The sequence below is a fragment of the Lacerta agilis genome, chromosome 12 (genome assembly GCF_009819535.1).
Source record: "Lacerta agilis isolate rLacAgi1 chromosome 12, rLacAgi1.pri, whole genome shotgun sequence".
Lineage (NCBI taxonomy): Eukaryota > Metazoa > Chordata > Lepidosauria > Squamata > Lacertidae > Lacerta > Lacerta agilis.
Window position 1 is genome coordinate 24,121,779 of NC_046323.1, and position 18,879 is coordinate 24,140,657.

Sequence of the window (18,879 nt, forward strand, 5' to 3'; positions counted from 1 at the left end):
ACTTGAGTATCAGGCCTTGAGGGATAGCTGAAACTGATGTTTTTGAATTCAATCTCCCCTCGCAGTTTGTCTGGCTTGAACCCCTCACTGGAACTGCTATCGATGGGGCGCGGCTGGAAAGGAAATTGGAAGTAAGATACATTTCTGCAACTGTGGCTTGACACAGGCACGTTCTTCATTTTATGTCTAATGATAAACAAACAGGCCATTTCACTCTTTAAAATACTGCACGACTCTTTCCCCTTCCTAAAGGGCTGTATTTCTGGAAACCAGAACTGCCGTTTCAGATGGTGGGGAGCAGGAGTCACAATAAAGTTCAAAGATCAAAACTTGCATAATATACTTATGAAAAATAATGTGGCGAAAAAGCCAGTTTGCTGCAGCTACTTTATGTATTTTAACCCTTCATAAATAAATATATGAGTGCCCCTGAGTCCTAAGAATTTCTCAGGGCTATAGTTGTACACAATCCAGCTGTAAACACATCTTGTTATCAATCTTGTTATCCCACATGTCGCCCAAACTGGTTGCATTTTTCTGTTTTAAAGCCATAACTATATATAAAGGGATACTAATGGGTTTGTTTGTTTGTTTGTTTGTCTGCTTGCTTTAAAATCCAATTTTCCCCATATTCGTGATGCTGATTCAAGAAATGGCTTGGGATCATTCATAACCTTCTATAAGAGCCTGTGTGGTACTAAGGTAATTAGTTAATGAGACGATTACAGCAGTCATATTATACATCCCAGCCAATAAATACCTTCCTGATAATTCTAAAGACTTCATAGGCTGCTCCTCGAGCATTGGCCACACTCTCCAAATTTGGGGAGGCTTGTCCAATGGAAAATGCACCAATAATCACAGAAAAGAACACCTACAGTGAGGAAATGGTTGAAATAATTAACAGTTGAAAACTAGTGATTTGCCATCAGTTAATGCAGTACCACAACAATAACAACTGCAATTCTATGCCTGGAAGTAAACCTCACTGAACACATGTGACTTACCTCCCAGTTAACATGACTTTTTCTATTTTGTTTACAGCAGAAACACATTTACAAACATCTCTCCCCTCTCTCAAGTTTTTCCAGCTATTAAAAACCTCCTATGTAGTCTAGTTATTGTGTCCAATGGAAAAAGCAGTTAAATTGCTCAGTCTGTAGAGCACGAGACTTGAACTCAGGGTCGTGGGTTCAAAACCCACGTTGGGCAAAAGGATTCCTGCATTGCAAAGGGGTTGGACTAGATGACCCTCGCGTTCCCTTCCAACACTACAATTCTATGATTCTAAGAGTGCATAGTATGGTTATTTCTGCAAATAGGTGGAGTGGTTGATTGACTTAGCTCTGTTTTAAGGCACCTCTATCTCAATTATTTTATCAAGAGGTGCCACTACAGGGAGGAAATTTGTGCAGAGTAGGATTTTGTGCACAGATTGCCTTGCTGGATGTTATCTGCATCGACAAGAAACCATGTCAAATGATGCATATTGTGATGGTAGACCAGGTTCATACACAGAGAGATTTAGTTAGGTAATGTTAGATTCTGGGCTTAATGGATTTCCCTCTTTAGGTTGCAATGGGTTTATTGGGTTATTGCTTTTGATTTGATTTTATGTGTCGTGGTCTTGTTGTGAACCCAGGTATAGGGCGGTGTATAAGTTGAATAAATAAAATAAAATAAAATAAAATAAAATAAAATAAAATAAAATAAAATAATATAATATAATATAATATAATATAATATAATATAATATAATATAATAATTATTTACTTGGCTTAGTTCAAGTTAAGTGCTTGAACTAAGCCAAGAGAGGGGTACTGGACTCCCCCAATGGCACATACATATACGCTTTAACAAACATTGGTCACCGAGAATGTTCAGCTGTTGGAAATTACTGCTTCCAGTATCCACACAGCACCAGTTTGATAAGAAGAAGTCCATTATTGCACATACTGACCTGCAGATCAAGGCAATATGTGCAGAACCATGTAGCAATGCTTCTGTGGATTGGGCTCAAATCCCCAATGCAACCTCTACTTATAAGTTCAGAGATCATTTTTTAAAAGTCTGCATTCAGCAGGACAACTAGACTTACAATTAATACTTTCCCGATGTCGTAGTTTTCTTTCTCATCCACTGTGAGCTTGGTTCCATACCAAAAGGCAAGTGCATAGCATCCATATATAAAAAACTGGGAGACACCCATAGAGACATTGGTGGTGATGCTCTTTTTCATTCCAACAACCCTAGCATCCTCTAGGTTTGTATCATACCTGAAAACAAACCACCAAATGTGACTACAGTGGTACCTCAGGTTACATACGCTTCAGGTTACATACTCCGCTAACCCAGAAATAACACTTCAGGTTAAGAACTTTGCTTCAGGATAAGAACAGAAATATTGCTCTGGTGGCGCAGCGGCGGCAGCGGGAGGCCCCCTGAGCTAAAGTGGTGCTTCAGGTTAAGAACAGTTTCAGGTTAAGAACGGACCTCTAGAACGAATTAAGTTCTTAACCCGAGGTACCACTCAAAGGTGTCGCTGGGGAGGCGTGGGCAGGGCGGTCCTCCCCGTGTTCCAGGGGAGGCAGGGTGCAACTTGGCGGCCTCTCCCGCCCCTCCCCCAGTGACACTACCCCACCTGTGCAGCAGTGGCGCTCCCGCAGTAAGTGAGCGAGCCGCTGCTGCTCGCTCACCATGGGAGCAACAGCAACGGCCAGGATGCACTGCGCAGGTCCAGAAATCCAGATTCTGGACATGTGCAGTGCATCCCGGCACTGGCACTGTTGCTCCTGTGGCGACCGAGCGAGCCATTGAGCGAGCGGCAGCACATGGGGCCGCCAACTCGTGGGGCTGCCCCAGGTCCGCTGGCGGTGAGAAAGCCAGTCCCTGGCTCGGCCTCCGGCAGCGCGCCGCTCCCAGCGTGCAGGCGCATGACGTCATGACGTCATGATGTCCTGCCCCCAGGAGGTGCCTCTGCCCCGCTGCCCCGGGTGGCCTAGAGGCTCCCTACGCCTCTGGAACCACTGTATTTAAGGTATTTCCCACCCAGTTCTGCTTCCATACAGGCAAGTAACTCACTGCCATTTATCTCTAAAAAAAAACCCACACCGCTTAAATCTTCTGAGGCTGCTAGAACCACACTGGATTTTTCCAATTTGAAGATGTAACCCACTGTTTCAACAAGAAATCTGCGTGAGAAAAACAGGCATGTTTCATCCTGTGATGCCCCTTGGTTGGAGGCAGATGTTCGAAGAGCACAGTTCACACTGGCTTACAAACTTGTTTCCATCACCCATGTTGGATGGGCAGAATTATAGCTTGATCTCCACCTGAACATGGACAACAATACACACACTGGGTTCTACACTAATCTGGAGGGATGCTTTCAGTTGCTGATCTCCAATGCTCTCAAAGAACGCCTGTTTCAGCTTTTGCAGAGAAGGAACAAATGCACCTTCTAAATAGCTTTCCAATTATGCCGATTCTCAGAAGTGGCCTTACCTGGCTATAGCTTTTGCCTGCCCATTAAAAGCAACAACGGTCCTGATGGCCGACAAGATTTCTTCTGCCACAGCACCTGCCTTAGCGTAGGCCGACAGTTCTTTAGCAGTCAACACTGACAGGAGCTGGAATATGTAAAAAATGAAACAAAAAATGAAGTTGTTTTACAGAACAACCCAATAAACTCATAGAACTATTTATGTGACAGGAAACAGGGATGGGTCTTTCTCTGGTCCATGGGGTCACGAAGAGTCGGACACGACTGAACGACTGAACAACAACAACAACATTTCAATTCTAGCTCTGAATGACCCCTGTTTTACACCAGAGTAAGGAACATGTTTTAGCCCATGGACTGTATTGTCTTATGGGCAACCATCGGCAGGGCTGCATGCCAGTGACGGGCAAGGCAAAAGTGAGCAACAGAACCTGCAAAACCCTCTTTACCCAGGCAAGCAAGATGCATAAGTATAGTTCAAGGGCTCATTCCAGGCATGCAGAAACACTCGAGTTCAGAGTAGTGAGGCGAGGAGCCTGAGCAGAGTCCCAAGGCCTGGAGAAAGCCCCGGAGGGCTGCATTTGGCCCTAGGCCTTAGGTTCCTCACCTGTTTTGCACCAACAAAATGGGTTACTTGTGCAGACAGTTCTCTTGCATGGGAGACTTCTCTTGTCTCATTATATAAGAAAGCTGATTATATGGGTTTTAGCAAAAGGACTAAAATACTACTTTAAAAATGTATGTGCTGAAAGACTAGCAACTCCTTATAGACTTTTTGAGTGAAAAAGAATATGAACTTACGATATCTAGGTTTGAGGATTGAAGAAAATATTGCTTTTATAGAAAGCTGAATTGTTGGAGTGGATGTTCTGAATAATTTTCTACGTAAGGCTGACAGACAAAGAATAAAAAGTTCTCTTTTCCCTTCCCTTTTCTTTCTTCCCCTTCCCCCCCTCCTGGTTTATGTTTTTAGATTATTTTATCTTTCATTAAACAGAATTTGATATTAACCTTTGTACATTTTCTTCAAAACATTAATAAAATTTATTTTAAAAAATGTTTGAGTTAAAAAGGTTGCTGCTTTTCTTTAAAACAATGAATACAGCTAGTCTTTGTGTGGGAATGCAGGGAAATGAGGCTGTATCTGTCCAATTCCTTTCCATAGCTATTTACTTATAGTCATTGGAATCTCCAGTTATAAGGCATATGGGCCTTATCAATTAGCACGAATTACAGGAGACTCAGATGTGGGTTGGGTAGATTTATTATTCAATATTATATACTTATCCCACCCCTTCCTCTCAGGACCCCAGAATGGTATACATGGACTCTGCTATAGGTCAGGCTGAGAGAAAATGATTTGGCCAAACTTCCCCAGTAAGATTTATGGTCACACAGCAACTTAAGCCCAATTTCTCTGGTCTATATCTTACTTTCTAACCACACTATCTCTCTCCTACAAATGGTTAATAAGAATTCTTAACATGACTGGAACAGTTTCTTGGCACCAAGTTATGCCAGATTAATGGGGCACAGTCTTTATAGAGTGTTTTAGTTCATGAACACCATGCCAATTCCCCCCACCCCCCTGCAGGTTTTCATTTTATCCGCCTTTCCTTTGATTCTTCACCCTCCTTTGTTGCGCACATAAGGACAATTTTTGTTTGTAGCAGCTCAAGCAACTTACATATGACCACAAACCCCCAGATATAACGAGAAGCGGGCTAACAGACAAGATAACCAGGGTCAGCTTCCATCCGTGCACAAATCCTATGATAATGCCCGTCAAAAACGTGCTTAAATTCTGCATTATTATGCTGAGCTTGTCTCCAATTCCTTCGTGAATGGTGTTAATATCACTGCAATTAAGGATGAAAAATGTGAATGTCAGTTGATGCTTTTATTCAATAGTTAAGTCTGCAATGCCTTTGTGAATGGTGTTGAAATCGCTGCCATTAAATGCAAACTTTTCTCAATATGGCAGCCTATGTCCCTTCCAATCCATTTGGTTATGAAGGAGGAATGCATATGCAAACGCATTTAGGAACTAGCCAAGTAGGGATTTAACAACTGGCGCAAAGCTGGAATCAGTTTTTGTTACACAGCACTGAACCCTCCCTCCTTTCCCCCAGATTATAACATAAAACAGAAACATCTTACTCTGTTAATCTCGTGTTCAGTGTTCCAATTTGGTTGGTATCAAACCAGGCCATCTCTTGGTGAAGTACAGCAAAAAAGAACTTCTCGCGTATCCTTGCTGTCTGTCTTGCAGAACTGGTCACAAAGGTCCACACCTGAATCAGGCTGCAGAGCAATACCCCAAAGCCAATACCAACGAAGTAGTAAGCATGCCTGTTGAGAAAACGAGAGGTCAATGGGGTATTGCGTTGCAATCCAACGCTTCCCACATTACGTCCTCCAAGTGTTTGGGACAAGAACTCTCAACAGCACAGGTCATCCTGGCTAATAGTTAGATACGATGCGATTTAGAGTCCAAAATCTCTGGAGGGTACTAGGTTAGGGAACGTTATTCCCATGCCACCATTCAGCCGAAGAGGGAGCTCACAAAGCTTAGAAAGGTGAGCAGCGTCTTCTGTGCTACAACTGTTATATTGGGGAACTGAGGCAGCACTCACAGTTAGGAAGTGCAAGTGCAAAATGAAATTGATCCTTTAGTGTGGCAGCACCTACATTTTGTAACTCCCTTCCTATTGACATTAAGCAGGTGCCTTCACTGTACTCTTTTCAGTTCCTCCTTGAAACATTTCTGTTTAGGCAAGCCTACCCAGACATGTGGAAGCTATATGTGTACCGTGGAACCTTGGTTCTCACACAGCTTAGTTGACAAACAAATCGGCTCTTGAATGCTGCAAACTTGGAAGTAAGTGTTCTGGTTTTCGAACGTTTTTGGGAAGCCAAATGTCCAATGTTGCTTCTGCTTGAGTGCAGGAATCTCCTGCAGCCAATTGGAAGCCGCGACTTGGTTTTCAAACAGTTTCAGCAGTTGAACGGATTTCCATAACACATGGGTAGGCAAACTAAGGCCCAGGGGCCGGATCCGGCCCAATCGCCTACTGAATCCGGCCTGCGGACGGTCCGGGAATCAGAGTGTTTTTACATTAGTAGAATGCGTTCTTTTATTTAAAATGCATCTCTGGGTTATTTGTGGGGCCTGCCTGGTGTTTTTACACGAGTAGAATGCGTGCTTTTATTTAAAATGTATCTCTGGGTTATTTGTGGGGAATAGGAATTAGTTCATTTCCCCCCAAAAAATATAGTCCGGCCCCCCACAAGGTCTGAGGGACAGTGGACCGGCCCCCTGCTGAAAAAGTTTGCTGACCCCTGCCGTAACAGATTAAGTTCGAGAACCAAGGTTCTACTGTATTATTTCTTTTTAGCAACAGTTGATTTTAATAATCTTCTGACTGCTTTTAAATATCCATTTTAACTTATTTTATATAGAACTACTTAGTTTTTAGCTGGTCCTTGGAACAGACCCACTGAAATTAAGTTCATGTTGTGAACCACCCTGCTACCTGTGGGTATAGGGTGGTATTCATCATCTGAATAGCTGTCACTGGGAAACAACTGTGGGAAGAGGGATGTGACTTCCCAACCAGCATCTGGTGAGCCACTGAAGGAAACACGGTATTGGGCTAAACAGGTCTTTAGTCTTCTTATGTGTTTAAAGTCAGTCATTGCTCAGTTAAAAAATAACAACTGGATAGGTCCTTACGTGGCCATGTCGTTTTCTATATCTGAAGGTGGACATCCTGAGATATTAGCTAGTGCAGCTTCTGCAAAATAGAAGGCAGTAGTTACAATTATGAGAAGAGGTGCTGCGAGATTTTCTGGCAATGCCGTCTTGGCATTTTTACATGGCATTGCATGGCACTGTTAATTATTACTTGACTTAACAACGAAAAGTCTCAAGTAAGTAAAGATTCAGAGTCAGAGGCGTTAAGCAGCTATCCGGTTTCTAACCTTCAGACCTGATCTCTTCATGATGTAGGCAACTTTCCTAGGCATTTTTGAAAATATGTCAGTGTCAATAAAACATGCATTCAGTCCATGAGGGACCAAGCATTGCACATTAGTTCCATGTAATGTTTCCCAACATAACGTAACTGGATTTAACAGAAGCATATGACTGTCACACTGCCACTAAGTAATACTAAACCCACAACCCCTCCATGTTGAAGTCGCTCATGAAAAAAGGAAAAATAAAATTGAGGGTTTTTGGTTTTTTTTAAGCACGTAGCATTTGGAACCTGTTTTGACACGTGTGGGTTTTTCACCCCCACCCATCCTATGTATCCTTACATCTCTGCTAATGCATTCTTTTAGTATGTAGACATCTAAGTATGAAACATGCAATTACCCAAAGATATGAGATCCATTTTCAAACCACATTGTCCACACAGTTGAAATCGACATGGAAACTGATGCCCAAGTGGACCCTGATTTTTAGGCCAGATCCAGTTGCCACGGCTGCCAAACAGCTGCCATTTGCTTCTCCCAATCTAAACTTCCTGTAAAGCAGCAATGGGGAATCTCTGGCCCTTCAGAAGTTCTTGGAGTTGGACCCCCAACTCCAACCAGCCCCAGTCAGTGTGATCAATGATAAGAGGTGATGGGGTTTGTAGTTCAAGAATATCCGGAGGGCTACAAGTTTCCCATTCATGCTGTCAAGATTTAACAATTTCAGCAAAGATTCACTTATTTTATTTTATACTGAGTGCTTGGAGTATTACAAATGTAAATTGGTGGTGGTGGTGGGAGGTGAATACTGATCTCTAGCATTTTAAAGCTCTGTGTTCTCCAACAATATTCTCAGCCTCTCCATGTCTAGAAACTGAAGAAGCCCATAATATTCATATATTCTCTCTCACACACACTGCTTCCCCCCTAAAACAATGTCTAGGGGTACTCTCATTTTCCTACTCATATTGGAATACAGTGGTACCTCAACTTACGAATTACTCGACATATGAATTTTTCGACTTACGAATGAAAAAAGGCCCGCACGCCTACGAATTTTTCGACATCCAAAGGACATCCGTTGGCAGTTTTAGATGGGGTTTACTCAACTTATGAATTTTAAATGCAGTTTACTCGACTTACAAATTTTCCCAAATTTTCCGTTTCCAATGCATTCCTATGGGGAAATCACTTTTTTCGACTTACGAATTTTTCGACCTACGAATGTGCATTCGGAACGGATTAAATTCGTAAGGCGAGGTACCACTGTATTGCCCCTCAATGAGGCCAAATTTAGATTCACAAAACATTTAGGGGTATGTGTACCCCTGTGTCCCCCCAGAAAAACTCTCTCTCTCTCTCTCTCTCTCTCTCTCTCTTTCTCTCTCTCTATGTCTTATATTTATGTTATTTTTCTTCCTTCTTATCCTGTGTATGACTGCAACACAGAATGCATTGATGATGATATGATAAAACAGAAAAGCAAATTAAAAATATATTAATAATAATAATAATAATAATAATAAAGAAACTCAATAATCCTAAAAAAGCACAGATGGGGCAAACTTGGCGTTTTTTACCTGTTTTATTATTGTGGCTGGTCGCCACAAAGCTGTTTGTCATCTGGCCGAAGACGATGATTAAAAGTGGCTGTCCAGTTCCAGCTGTAGCAGCTGCGATTAACCCCACTATCATTAAAGTAATATCTAGCCCATCTGCAAAATGAAACTAAATTGAGAAAGAAAAAACAGGAGGAATCAGGTGAAATTATGGCAGAATGTGTGTGTATATATATGTGTGTGTCTCTGCGTACACACACATCATACTTAGTCAGCTGCTGGGCTTTCTTTTTGTTCTTCCTACCCTACTGGTGCTCTTTGTCTGCTTATGCAGAACAGACCTTTGTACCCTCCAACATTTCTCTGATGAAAATAGGGACATTCTATTGTATTATTATTATTATTATTATTACCCCCACCTGGGCAGCTTCCAACATATACAAAAACATAATAAAAGAAGAAGAAGAAGAAGAGGAGGAGGAGGAGGAGGAGGAGGAGGAGGAGTTTGGATTTGATATCCCACTTTTCACTGCCCGAAGGAGTCTCAAAGCGGCTAACATTCTCCTTTCCCTTCCTCCCCCACAACAAACACTCTGTGAGGTGAGTGGGGCTGAGAGACTTCAAAGAAGTGTGACTAGCCCAAGGTCCCCCAGCAGCTGCATGTGGAGGAGCAGAGATGCGAACCCGGTTCACCAGATTACGAATCTACCGCTCTTAACCACTACACTACACTGGCTCTCAGTAAACATTTAAAAACTTCCCTATACAGGGCTGCCTTCAGATGTCTTCTAAAGGTTATACAGTTATTTAGCTCCTTGGCTCGGGGGGGGGGTGTCACAGAACTCCATACCCTCCAACATTTCTCTGACGAAAATAGGGACATCCTAAGGAAAAGCGGGACATTGTAGGGTCAAATCAGAAACCAAGATGGCTTCTGTAAATCCTGTACTGTCCCTTGAAAACAGGGACACTTGGGAGGGTCTGGACCTTACATCAGAAAGGCCTCTCTCCAGCTGAGAGTTTTCAGTCATCATTTTAACCTTCTCTCTCATGGCTTCTTTGTTCCCATTGAACTCTCCATCTCTGAGCAACTGGGAGTTGATCGACAGCCTACCTTTCACTTTTAGTTGACTAAGTTCCTCACACTAGGTATTCCAAATCTCATTTTGAAGAAAAAGTGACAAGCCTGGTTGTCTTCCCCATATTTTGTATTGTAGGATCAAGAGCAGGGCTTGGGCTCATATATTTCCTCATCACTCTTCCCCTAATACAGAGCTTTCCAGGCATTGTTGGGAGTCCCATCAGTCCCAGGCAGAATGGCCAATGGTCAAGGATGAAGGGAGTCCAACAGCATCTGGAGGCCACCAGGTTCCTGTGTGTTATGTTGTATGTGCTATGGAGGAAATAGGGAAGGCGTACATGACTCTGAGTGATGCTCCTGATGTCACCACATTTGTAGATGTGAGGAGGGTACACACCTGAGCCAACCAAAGAAAATGACAAAGGCAAAGAAGCATACTGACCAGCTCAAAAAAGCCAACTGCCTCCCCTTTCTTCTCCGGCTTCTCATTTTTCTTTCTGAAAAGTTTTGAACAGAAAAGCAAGTCAGCTGAGGTCATTTGTGGAAAATGAAAGGCATCAGAGCACATAAGGAAAAACCTACTTTTTCTTCTTCTTCTTCTTTAAACGACCATTTGGTGCAGGTTCTTCATCCAAATAGAAAGCAGGGTTGTCATAGCCATTACCTGGAGGTTCTGTTGATGGGAAAGTCAGATTTCATAGAAATAGTTGGGTTGGAATCCAAAGAATTCGCTTGAAACTTTATTCACCGAATTCTCCAGGAACACGCTTACGTTTGGCAGGTGCCAGCCCTATACCCTAAACACATCTATAAACTATATAAACCTATTTAACTCTATACTACTGACTCAGGCTGAAATTCTAAATACACTTACTTGGAAGCAGGACCCGTAGAAATCAGTGAGACCTGCTTCTCAGTGAATGTGGAGATTGGACTTGCAACAGGATTGCAAATTTTAGAAGCAAGTCCCTGAAATGCTCAATGAGCAAAAGAAATACTATACAGTGGTACCTCGACTTACGAATTTAATCCGTTCTGAATGCACATTCGTAGGTCGAAAAATTCGTAAGTCGAAAAAAGCAATTTCCTCATAGGAATGTATTGGAAACGAAAATTTCGGAAAAATTCATAAGTCGAGTAAACTGCATCTAAAATTCATAAGTCGAGTAAACTCCATCTAAAACCGCCAACGGATATCCTTCGGATGTCAAAAAATCCGTAGGCGTGCGGGCACCTTTTTCATTCGTAGGTTGAAAAATTCGTATGTCGAGTAATTCGTAAGTCGAGGTACCACTGTACATATTAAATTAAAAATGCAAAGCAATTGTTTATATTACTGATGCAATAATTGATCTGCATTGTGTCTGAAAATGCAAACAATTCTTTCTGTTGTAAATTAATGAAGATTAATCGCTGCATTGTGAAAATGTTCCCATTTACCAAGTCTGAAAACACATTAGATTTGAATAGAGACACCTTACTAATATGTGTAAAACAACTGAAATAAGGAATGCTTCCCTTGCAGTATTCATCATGTGCCAATGAGGTGATTTAAAACATATGGGTCCCCCCCCACTAAACATTTTAAAAATAATGTTTTAATCTCCTAATGAGTTCACAGGTCTTCACCAATGGTATCTCAAGAAGATTTCAGTAGACTTCCACCCCCAACCCCCAAATGTAATATTTCCTCAGTAAAAAATATTTTATTATTTGGAAGAAAGGTCATTGCAGGAACAGGTCTTTGGAAACTCTCACACCCAACAAGTCACATACAGCTACATTATGAAGAGAAGGTCAGATGGGTGGGTAGGTGGAAAAGAAGCACAGTAGCTTGAAAAATATCCATTTTAAGTTATTAGATGCAGATTGGAAATCTACACAAGTATTATGGCAAAGTTAAAACACATGTACTTCCACGATATTGTGAAAAACTGACACAAGGGGAAAATAACAACCAAATTTTGTTGTAATTACTATTAGCCACTTAAATTTTTAAAAAAATGGGACTCAGAAATAAATATTTGGAGGAGAAAACAACAAAGTAGTTATAGCTGTTGAATGCAATTTCATGGCTATCAATCCAAATTCACAACACCTAGCCCTATTTTTATAACCATTCCTAAACAAAGAGATCCAAATATTAAGGAGTAACTAAATATATTACAATTTACCAGTTTTGGACACTGGATTCACTGTGTAACTTCTCATGGTTTTGTTCTATGGTCCCGTTTATGGCAGAGAGGTAAATGGTGTTCACCCAAAATCTGTGTAAAAAGAGCACACTGATATAATATACTCATTTTTAAAATTGACGTTAAACATTTTATTTAGATCACCTTCATTTTTCCTTATTTCATTCTTTTTTACATATTTGTATCATTAATACCCTCTGGACAGGATCAGTATTGTATAATATAATTAATTCTGATCCTTATTAAACACCAAGATGTAATTTTCATGGTTTATTTGTGGAAATATCTGCTTATTCAAATTGGGGAGCATGTCAGAAATGTGCAAAGGAAAAGGTATCTCAGAGTGCCAAAATTCTGAAACAATTTTTACATACAGAAGGTGGCAATCATAAACCATCAACACTTGAAGTGTTTAAAGCTAAACCCCTAGTACAGTTATTATATGTGGCACAGATCTGGACAGAGCCTCACCTTGGGTCTACAGAAACTGTTCAGTCTAAATTCCTAAGGCAATTTCCCCCCCTGTTCCATCCTGTGTTCCAAATGCTTCATTGCGCTTAGAGGCTAACCTCCCCTCTGTTGAATTACAGATTTGTTGTAGGACATTTAATTAATAGCTTCGGCTAAATTTAAACCCCACTGGTCTACTACCCTTAATATTGCAAGATTGTCATGAGAGCACTTGGACTAAAATTGTCAACCAAAAACTTTATTTTTCTGGTTTATCACCACAACAGTTATTAACAACGAGCTTCAGTAAAGCAAATAATTTAATTAGACAGCACCTATATGATATTTGATGGCAGAAAGTGAGGAGGAATTAAAGAACCTTTTAATGAGGGTGAAAGAGGAGAGCGCAAAATATGGTCTGAAGCTCAACATCAAAAAAACTAAGATCATGGCCACTGATCCGATCACCTCTTGGCAAATAGAAGGGGAAGAAATGGAGGCAGTGAGAGATTTTACTTTCTTGGGCTCCATGATCACTGCAGATGGTGACAGCAGTCATGGAATTAAAAGACGCCTGCTTCTTGGGAGGAAAGCAATGACAAACCTAGACAGCATGTTAAAAAGCAGACACATCACCTTGCTGACAAAGGTCCGTATAGTTAAAGCTATGGTTTTCCCAGTAGTAATGTATGGAAGTGAGAGCTGGACCATAAAGAAGACTGATCACCGTAGAATTGATGTTTTTGAATTATGGTGCTGGAGGAGACTCTTGAGAGTCCCATGGACTGCAAAAAGATCAAACTTATCCATCCTTAAAGAAATCAGCCCCGAGTGCTCACTGGAAGGACAGATCCTGAAGTTGAGGCTCCAGTACTTTGGTCACCTCATGAGAAGAGAAAACTCCCTGGAAAAGACCCTGATGTTGGGAAAGATGGAGGGTACAAGGAGAAGGGGACAACAGAGGATGAGATGGTTGGACAGTGTTCTCGAAGCGACTAGCATGAGTTTGGCCAAACTGCGGGAGCCAGTGAAAGATAGGCATGGCTGGCGTGCTCTGGTCCATGGGGTCACAAAGAGTCGGACATGACTGAACAACTGAACAACAACATATGATATTGAGAAACAGAATAATTTGGTCATGATAAGGAAATTTTGTCCAAGGTATGATTATTTTCCACCTAGTCATTTTGATACGTAGGCACCCTATTTGCAAAATTTAACAATTCCAAAATACATATGCGCTTTCACTTATGCAAGATTAAATATACTGCATTCAGCTGTACTCAAGGGTTGATTTTAAAAAAAATTGCTGGAAAACACTTACGTACCTGTGGAGATGGCAGTATTGAATTAACTTGCACTCTTTAAAAAGATTTGAAGAGTGAGGTTATTAACCCCCCCCCCCTGCTACTGTCCATGCCGGGTTGCTCTACCATTTCTACCGTGTCCTTTCTTCTAGCAGATTAAGTTAATCAGGTGACAGCAAAAAATGCAAACTTTTTAGCAGGGACAATTAGAATATAATCTATTGTTTGGTTATGGATGTTAAACCTCCAGGATGTAGTAGTAGAAGAGTTTGGATTTGATATCCTGCTTTATCACTACCCTAAGGAGTCTCAAAGCAGCTAACATTCTCCTTTCCCTTCCTCACCACAACAAACACTCTGTGAGGTGAGTGGGGCTGAGAGACTTCAAAGAAGTGTGACTAGCCCAAGGTCACCCAGCAGCTGCATGTGGAGGAGCGGAGATGCGAACCCGGTTCACCAGATTACGAGTCTACTGCTCTTAACCACTACACCACACTATGTTGTATAGTTAAGTTTTTACCTCTATCTTCAGTACATTGCATTTTATTTTATTGCTATGGCTAGTGGCTGATGCAAATAAAGATTCTTCTGATTCTTATTCTTTGTTTAGATCAGGAATATGCAAACTCGGCCCTCCAGATGTTTTGGGAGTACAACTCACATCATCCCTGAGCACTGGTCCTGTTAGCTAAAACACAACAATATGCTGTCCACATATTTGTGCCAAACAGACAAATTTGCACTGTTACCTTTATTAGCACCAATTCATTTTGTTGTTTATTTGTTTTTAAAGACTTTAAGATTGCCTTTGTAGTTCTGAACTAGCACATAGAATCAGACCGGAAAACAAATTGGAGGCTATTGACGGGAAAGTGAGTGCTCGCTTTCCCTCTGGAGAGCTCAACAGCTGCTCCTGGGCAGGCAGTGCCTTGAAATGTATTTAAAGAGAAAGAAAGGGGAGGAGAACAAAGTGAGGATGGAGAGGAGGAGGAGGAGGACAAGCCAGGGCCTCGGAGGGGAAGAGAGAGCGAGGAGCGAGAGCTCACATCTGTACACACTCTAATAGATGGCAAAGAGTGATAATATTTGCAGACCTCCCCCAAGAAGGAAGGGGGCTGGAGGAGGTCATCTAACTAAGAGGCATTTCCTCGGGATTCCAAAAAACAAAACAAGAAACAGCCCATGAAAAAGGGAGCGGAACCCTGCAAGCGATTTACACAGCATCATGTCCTGAACAACTTGGATCTCTTTCTGTGGCACTTACTTCCAAATAAGAGTGTCAGAACATATCCCAATCCGAAGCACAGTATTTGGCTTAGTTCTTTGAGAAAGAGCAAGTTTCTGCAATTATACATCTAGGTGTAAAAGGCAAATCAGGACACTTCTGTTATTTTGACCTAAGTGATTTGTGGATCACTAATCAGCATGTAAACAATACAGTACTATAGAAATTGATTAATGGTCTAATAGACCACCTGTAACAACAACAACAACAACAACAACAACAACAACAACCCCTTTTGGAGGGAAGCCTTAATCCGATGCTGCCAAATGAGATGTGCAGTCCCATCTTGGCTAGGATTACGACCTACCTGAGACCCAGAACTTTCCCTTCCCCCCTCCAGGAGGGCAGGAAATTTTGATTTAATTTTCTTACAGAGAAAATCTTGGCCAATGTTCTCTCTTGCAGAGGGTTCCTAGCTGGGGTGTTGTCCTGAGTGTTGCCTAAACATTGGTTTCAATAGGGCCAGGAAAGGCGGGGGGCGGGCTTGTTCACACAGAATCAAGGGCAGATCCGTATGTGCCCTGGTTGACACTCAACAGAAAGCCTGCTTCACAAACACCTAATTGTTGCCACATGCACACCTTTCCATGTCAAAGGCTGGGATCCCAAACACACTTACCGGGGATATGAAACATGTGCCTGGAGGGTATGGGGTTCAGTACTGGACTGGTGGGAGGGACTCAGTGTTAACAGTCCACAGGTTAGGGGGAGCAATACTTGCCTTGCCCCGGGTGCCGGCAACCCATGCTACGCCCACTGTCCTGTGATGCCCTATTGCACAAATGATATGGATTAAAGCAAAGGTTCTCAATCCAGCACCACCTTCTGGAACTGATCCGACAGATAGGAGGAGAATCACAAGCGAGTTTGCATTAAATCCCTGACCTCAAATCTGGTACACAGTATCATGGGTTCATGGTATCAAATGTTCCTGGAGAATGAAGAGGATTATATCTCCCTTGTCCTTCTCGAAGTAAATGCAGTCCAACAGGGCCAACAAAGCAGCTACACTGCCAAACCCAGGCAAGAAACTTATCAGTGTCATCCAAGAATGTCTAGAGTTGGAAAGGCCACCACTTTGGATGAGCAATTTGTTCAAGAATAGGGCCAGAAATTTGACCACGGGCAATAAGGACTAGTGGGAGATGGGTTGGGGGTCAATGTGTTGTGCAGGAAACAATTGTTCTTAGCACACTCCCTTTAGTAAGCAATTGTAAACAAATGCAAAAGCTTTCAACACATATTGGGCACATCAGTGGAAAAAGATAAGAAGTTGGGGGGGCACCTGTGTAGTGCAGGCATCCAAGATAAACAGATTCATATACATGAAAATATGTTTTAAGATGGGTTTTTTTTAGTATTTTGTATTTGCACTGTTTCATTTGTTTTAAAGTGTCTTTTGTATTTCATTATTGTAAATAGGTTTGGGAAACCGCTGAGTGTTTGAAGCAGTATATAAATATACTAACTAACTGTAAAGGAATTCTGTCTTTTTCCTGTTTGCAGTTCCCTATTGTGTAAAATCATTCTACCATTCACCGATTCAGTTTGACATTTAGAATCCTGTTATTGCTGTGTAATATATCTGGACAAGTAGAAATTTTCAAGCGTACTCATTCTTTGGATTTATTCATAGTATAATTTATACAGAAAGGATAACCCCTTGATGTACAGGTATCAGAGGCAGAAAAGGTGCTATGTGGCACCTTGAAGACTAAAATTTACTGCAGCACACACTTTAACTAGGCTTGAATCTATTTCTACCAGGTGAAATTGTTTCATCTTTTAAGGTGACACAACACACACACACACACACTTTACTGTTTATTTACTAATAAAGCTACTGTTCTAGAATACAACAGAGAATCTCCAAAACTCAAATGGATTAAAAGAGGGCAGGAAGTGACTTTGGATTGTTAGAGGCTACAAGAGTAAGCCTAGTGTTAAAGTTTAGATTTATTGTAAGTTATTGTAAGTTTAAGTTAAGTCTGCCGCAACTGGATTTCTTATGGACAGTGCCAACCCTGAATGTATATTGGATTTGTGACCATTATGTTCATTTGCCTTCAGTAGCAGTAAAGCTCTGCTGGATGAAATACAATTGCCTCTGGTCTATTTTGGGGGAATCCTGCAAGGTGTTTGAGTTTTTACTCTGCTATACGTCGGAGTTCTGCTCTGGATCAATATTGAGTAGAATTTCATGACATGGATAACCAAATTTTGCTTCCCCTCAGGATAATGGGCTATTGTATATTAAGGGACTGGCGAGCTGGGGGTATCCCTGGGAGGTAACTGGGATTACCCTTTGACTACCCTGACCCAAAGTAAGGACCTCCGGAGAGGGGAGGTGAAGTTGGAGAGATAGTTTGGAGGCAAATGTCATTGCCATTGCCTCGCTCTTCCACCACAGCTGAAAGAATCCAAAGGCAGCAGGTTGTGCAGACATGCGTCAATCCATCCTGCGTGCATTGCTGAGGTGGGGCTTCTGCCCCAAAGGCAAAGAGGGGGCGTCACACACATTCTCAACTTAAATCGCTCGCGCGCACAGACAACCGCTTGAACGCCTGAGGATGTCTCTCTTACTAGTAAAGCCTTATTACTTTATTTATTTACAACGCGTTGCTAAAATGTGACTTAAAAGCCGAAGCATTCTTAAGGCGACAGCCCTGTAAGACCATTTACCCGGGAGTAAGCTCTACTGATCTCACGGCAAATTACTTCAGAGTAGACACACACAGGCTTGCGCTTGCCAAGCAGCCAGAAGTCTCGAGGCTCCGCCAGTCCTATATAGGCACTTGCCTGGGAGTTAAGTGCCACTGAGCCCAGTGGGACTTACTTCAGAGTAGACTCCTAGATCAGTGTGTGTGTTTGAAAGGCAGAAACTGCGGTCCAAAAACTTTCTGGTCGGCGGAAGGATTCTGCCGTCGGATGCAACGAGAGAAGCCTTCCAAGCATAGCTGTCAATTTCCCCCTTTTTTAAAGGAAAATTCCTTTATTCCGAATAGGATTCCACACAAGAATCCTATGCTTCCAAGTGTGACCGCCCCCCCCTCACACACACCCCATTCCAATCCTGCAGCAACTCACCTGGGACCCGGTGGGGACCTCAGACGCCGCTCACGCGCGGCAAGCCCAGGCGCTCCGGACCGGAATGCCTTCGCCGGGGAGATGCAGCGAGGCTTTCTTCGAACAAGCCTCGCCTGCGAGATGCGCCGCGTGAACGCCCCTTTGCAGCTATAAAGGAGGCACGCCCAGAAGGCTCTTTCGCCTCAAGGAAGGTGGAAGGTTGCGTGACCTGCAGAATTCCCCTTAGCAACCCTAAAGCTAGAAAAACGAATGAAAAAAAGAAAAAGAAAACCAGTCCGGAAGCAGATGTATGCCTCTGTCTGTTGGGCTCAGTTCAGTGGCGAGCTCTGAGACGACTTTTAAAATGAAAATGCCATGTAAAATACTTGATACATATAGATAGGAGCAACTGACCCTCCTCCTGGTATTTTGAGAATGCCGATAAAGTCAAC

At 42.1% G+C, this 18,879-nt stretch overlaps 2 protein-coding genes across 2 annotated transcripts in view; both read right to left on the reverse strand.

Annotated features, from left to right (window-relative positions):
- Positions 1 to 7,202, reverse strand: part of LOC117055968 (ATP-dependent translocase ABCB1-like) — a 29,041-nt gene extending 21,839 nt beyond the window's left edge. The window contains exons 1-7 of the mRNA XM_033165938.1: positions 7,040 to 7,202; positions 5,664 to 5,919; positions 5,191 to 5,362; positions 3,506 to 3,630; positions 2,100 to 2,277; positions 761 to 874; positions 3 to 113 (exon numbers count right to left, since the gene is read on the reverse strand). Coding sequence (XP_033021829.1) covers positions 3 to 113; positions 761 to 874; positions 2,100 to 2,277; positions 3,506 to 3,630; positions 5,191 to 5,362; positions 5,664 to 5,919; positions 7,040 to 7,202 — 1,119 coding nt within the window. The remainder of the gene's footprint in view (positions 1 to 2; positions 114 to 760; positions 875 to 2,099; positions 2,278 to 3,505; positions 3,631 to 5,190; positions 5,363 to 5,663; positions 5,920 to 7,039) is intronic.
- A 33-nt stretch (positions 7,203 to 7,235) lies between these two features.
- On the reverse strand, positions 7,236 to 18,528 carry LOC117055969 (multidrug resistance protein 2-like). The gene is made up of 6 exons (XM_033165939.1): positions 18,449 to 18,528; positions 12,299 to 12,391; positions 10,707 to 10,797; positions 10,567 to 10,621; positions 9,065 to 9,212; positions 7,236 to 7,300 (listed from the first exon to the last, which is right to left on the reverse strand). The coding sequence occupies exons 2-6, from the start codon at positions 12,333 to 12,335 to the stop codon at positions 7,236 to 7,238; spliced, it is 396 nt and encodes a 131-aa protein (XP_033021830.1). The 5' UTR covers positions 12,336 to 12,391; positions 18,449 to 18,528.
- Between the last annotated feature and the right edge of the window lie 351 nt (positions 18,529 to 18,879).

Coding starts and splice junctions, on each gene's coding strand:
- LOC117055969 (XM_033165939.1), bottom strand. CDS start 12,335: ATGAGAAGTTACACAGTGAATCCAGTGTCCAAAACTG. Junction 10,798..12,298: donor GAATCCAGTGTCCAAAACTG/GTAAATTGTAAT, acceptor TCCCATCAACAG/AACCTCCAGGTAATGGCTAT. Junction 10,622..10,706: donor AAGAAGAAGAAGAAGAAAAA/GTAGGTTTTTCC, acceptor AAAACTTTTCAG/AAAGAAAAATGAGAAGCCGG.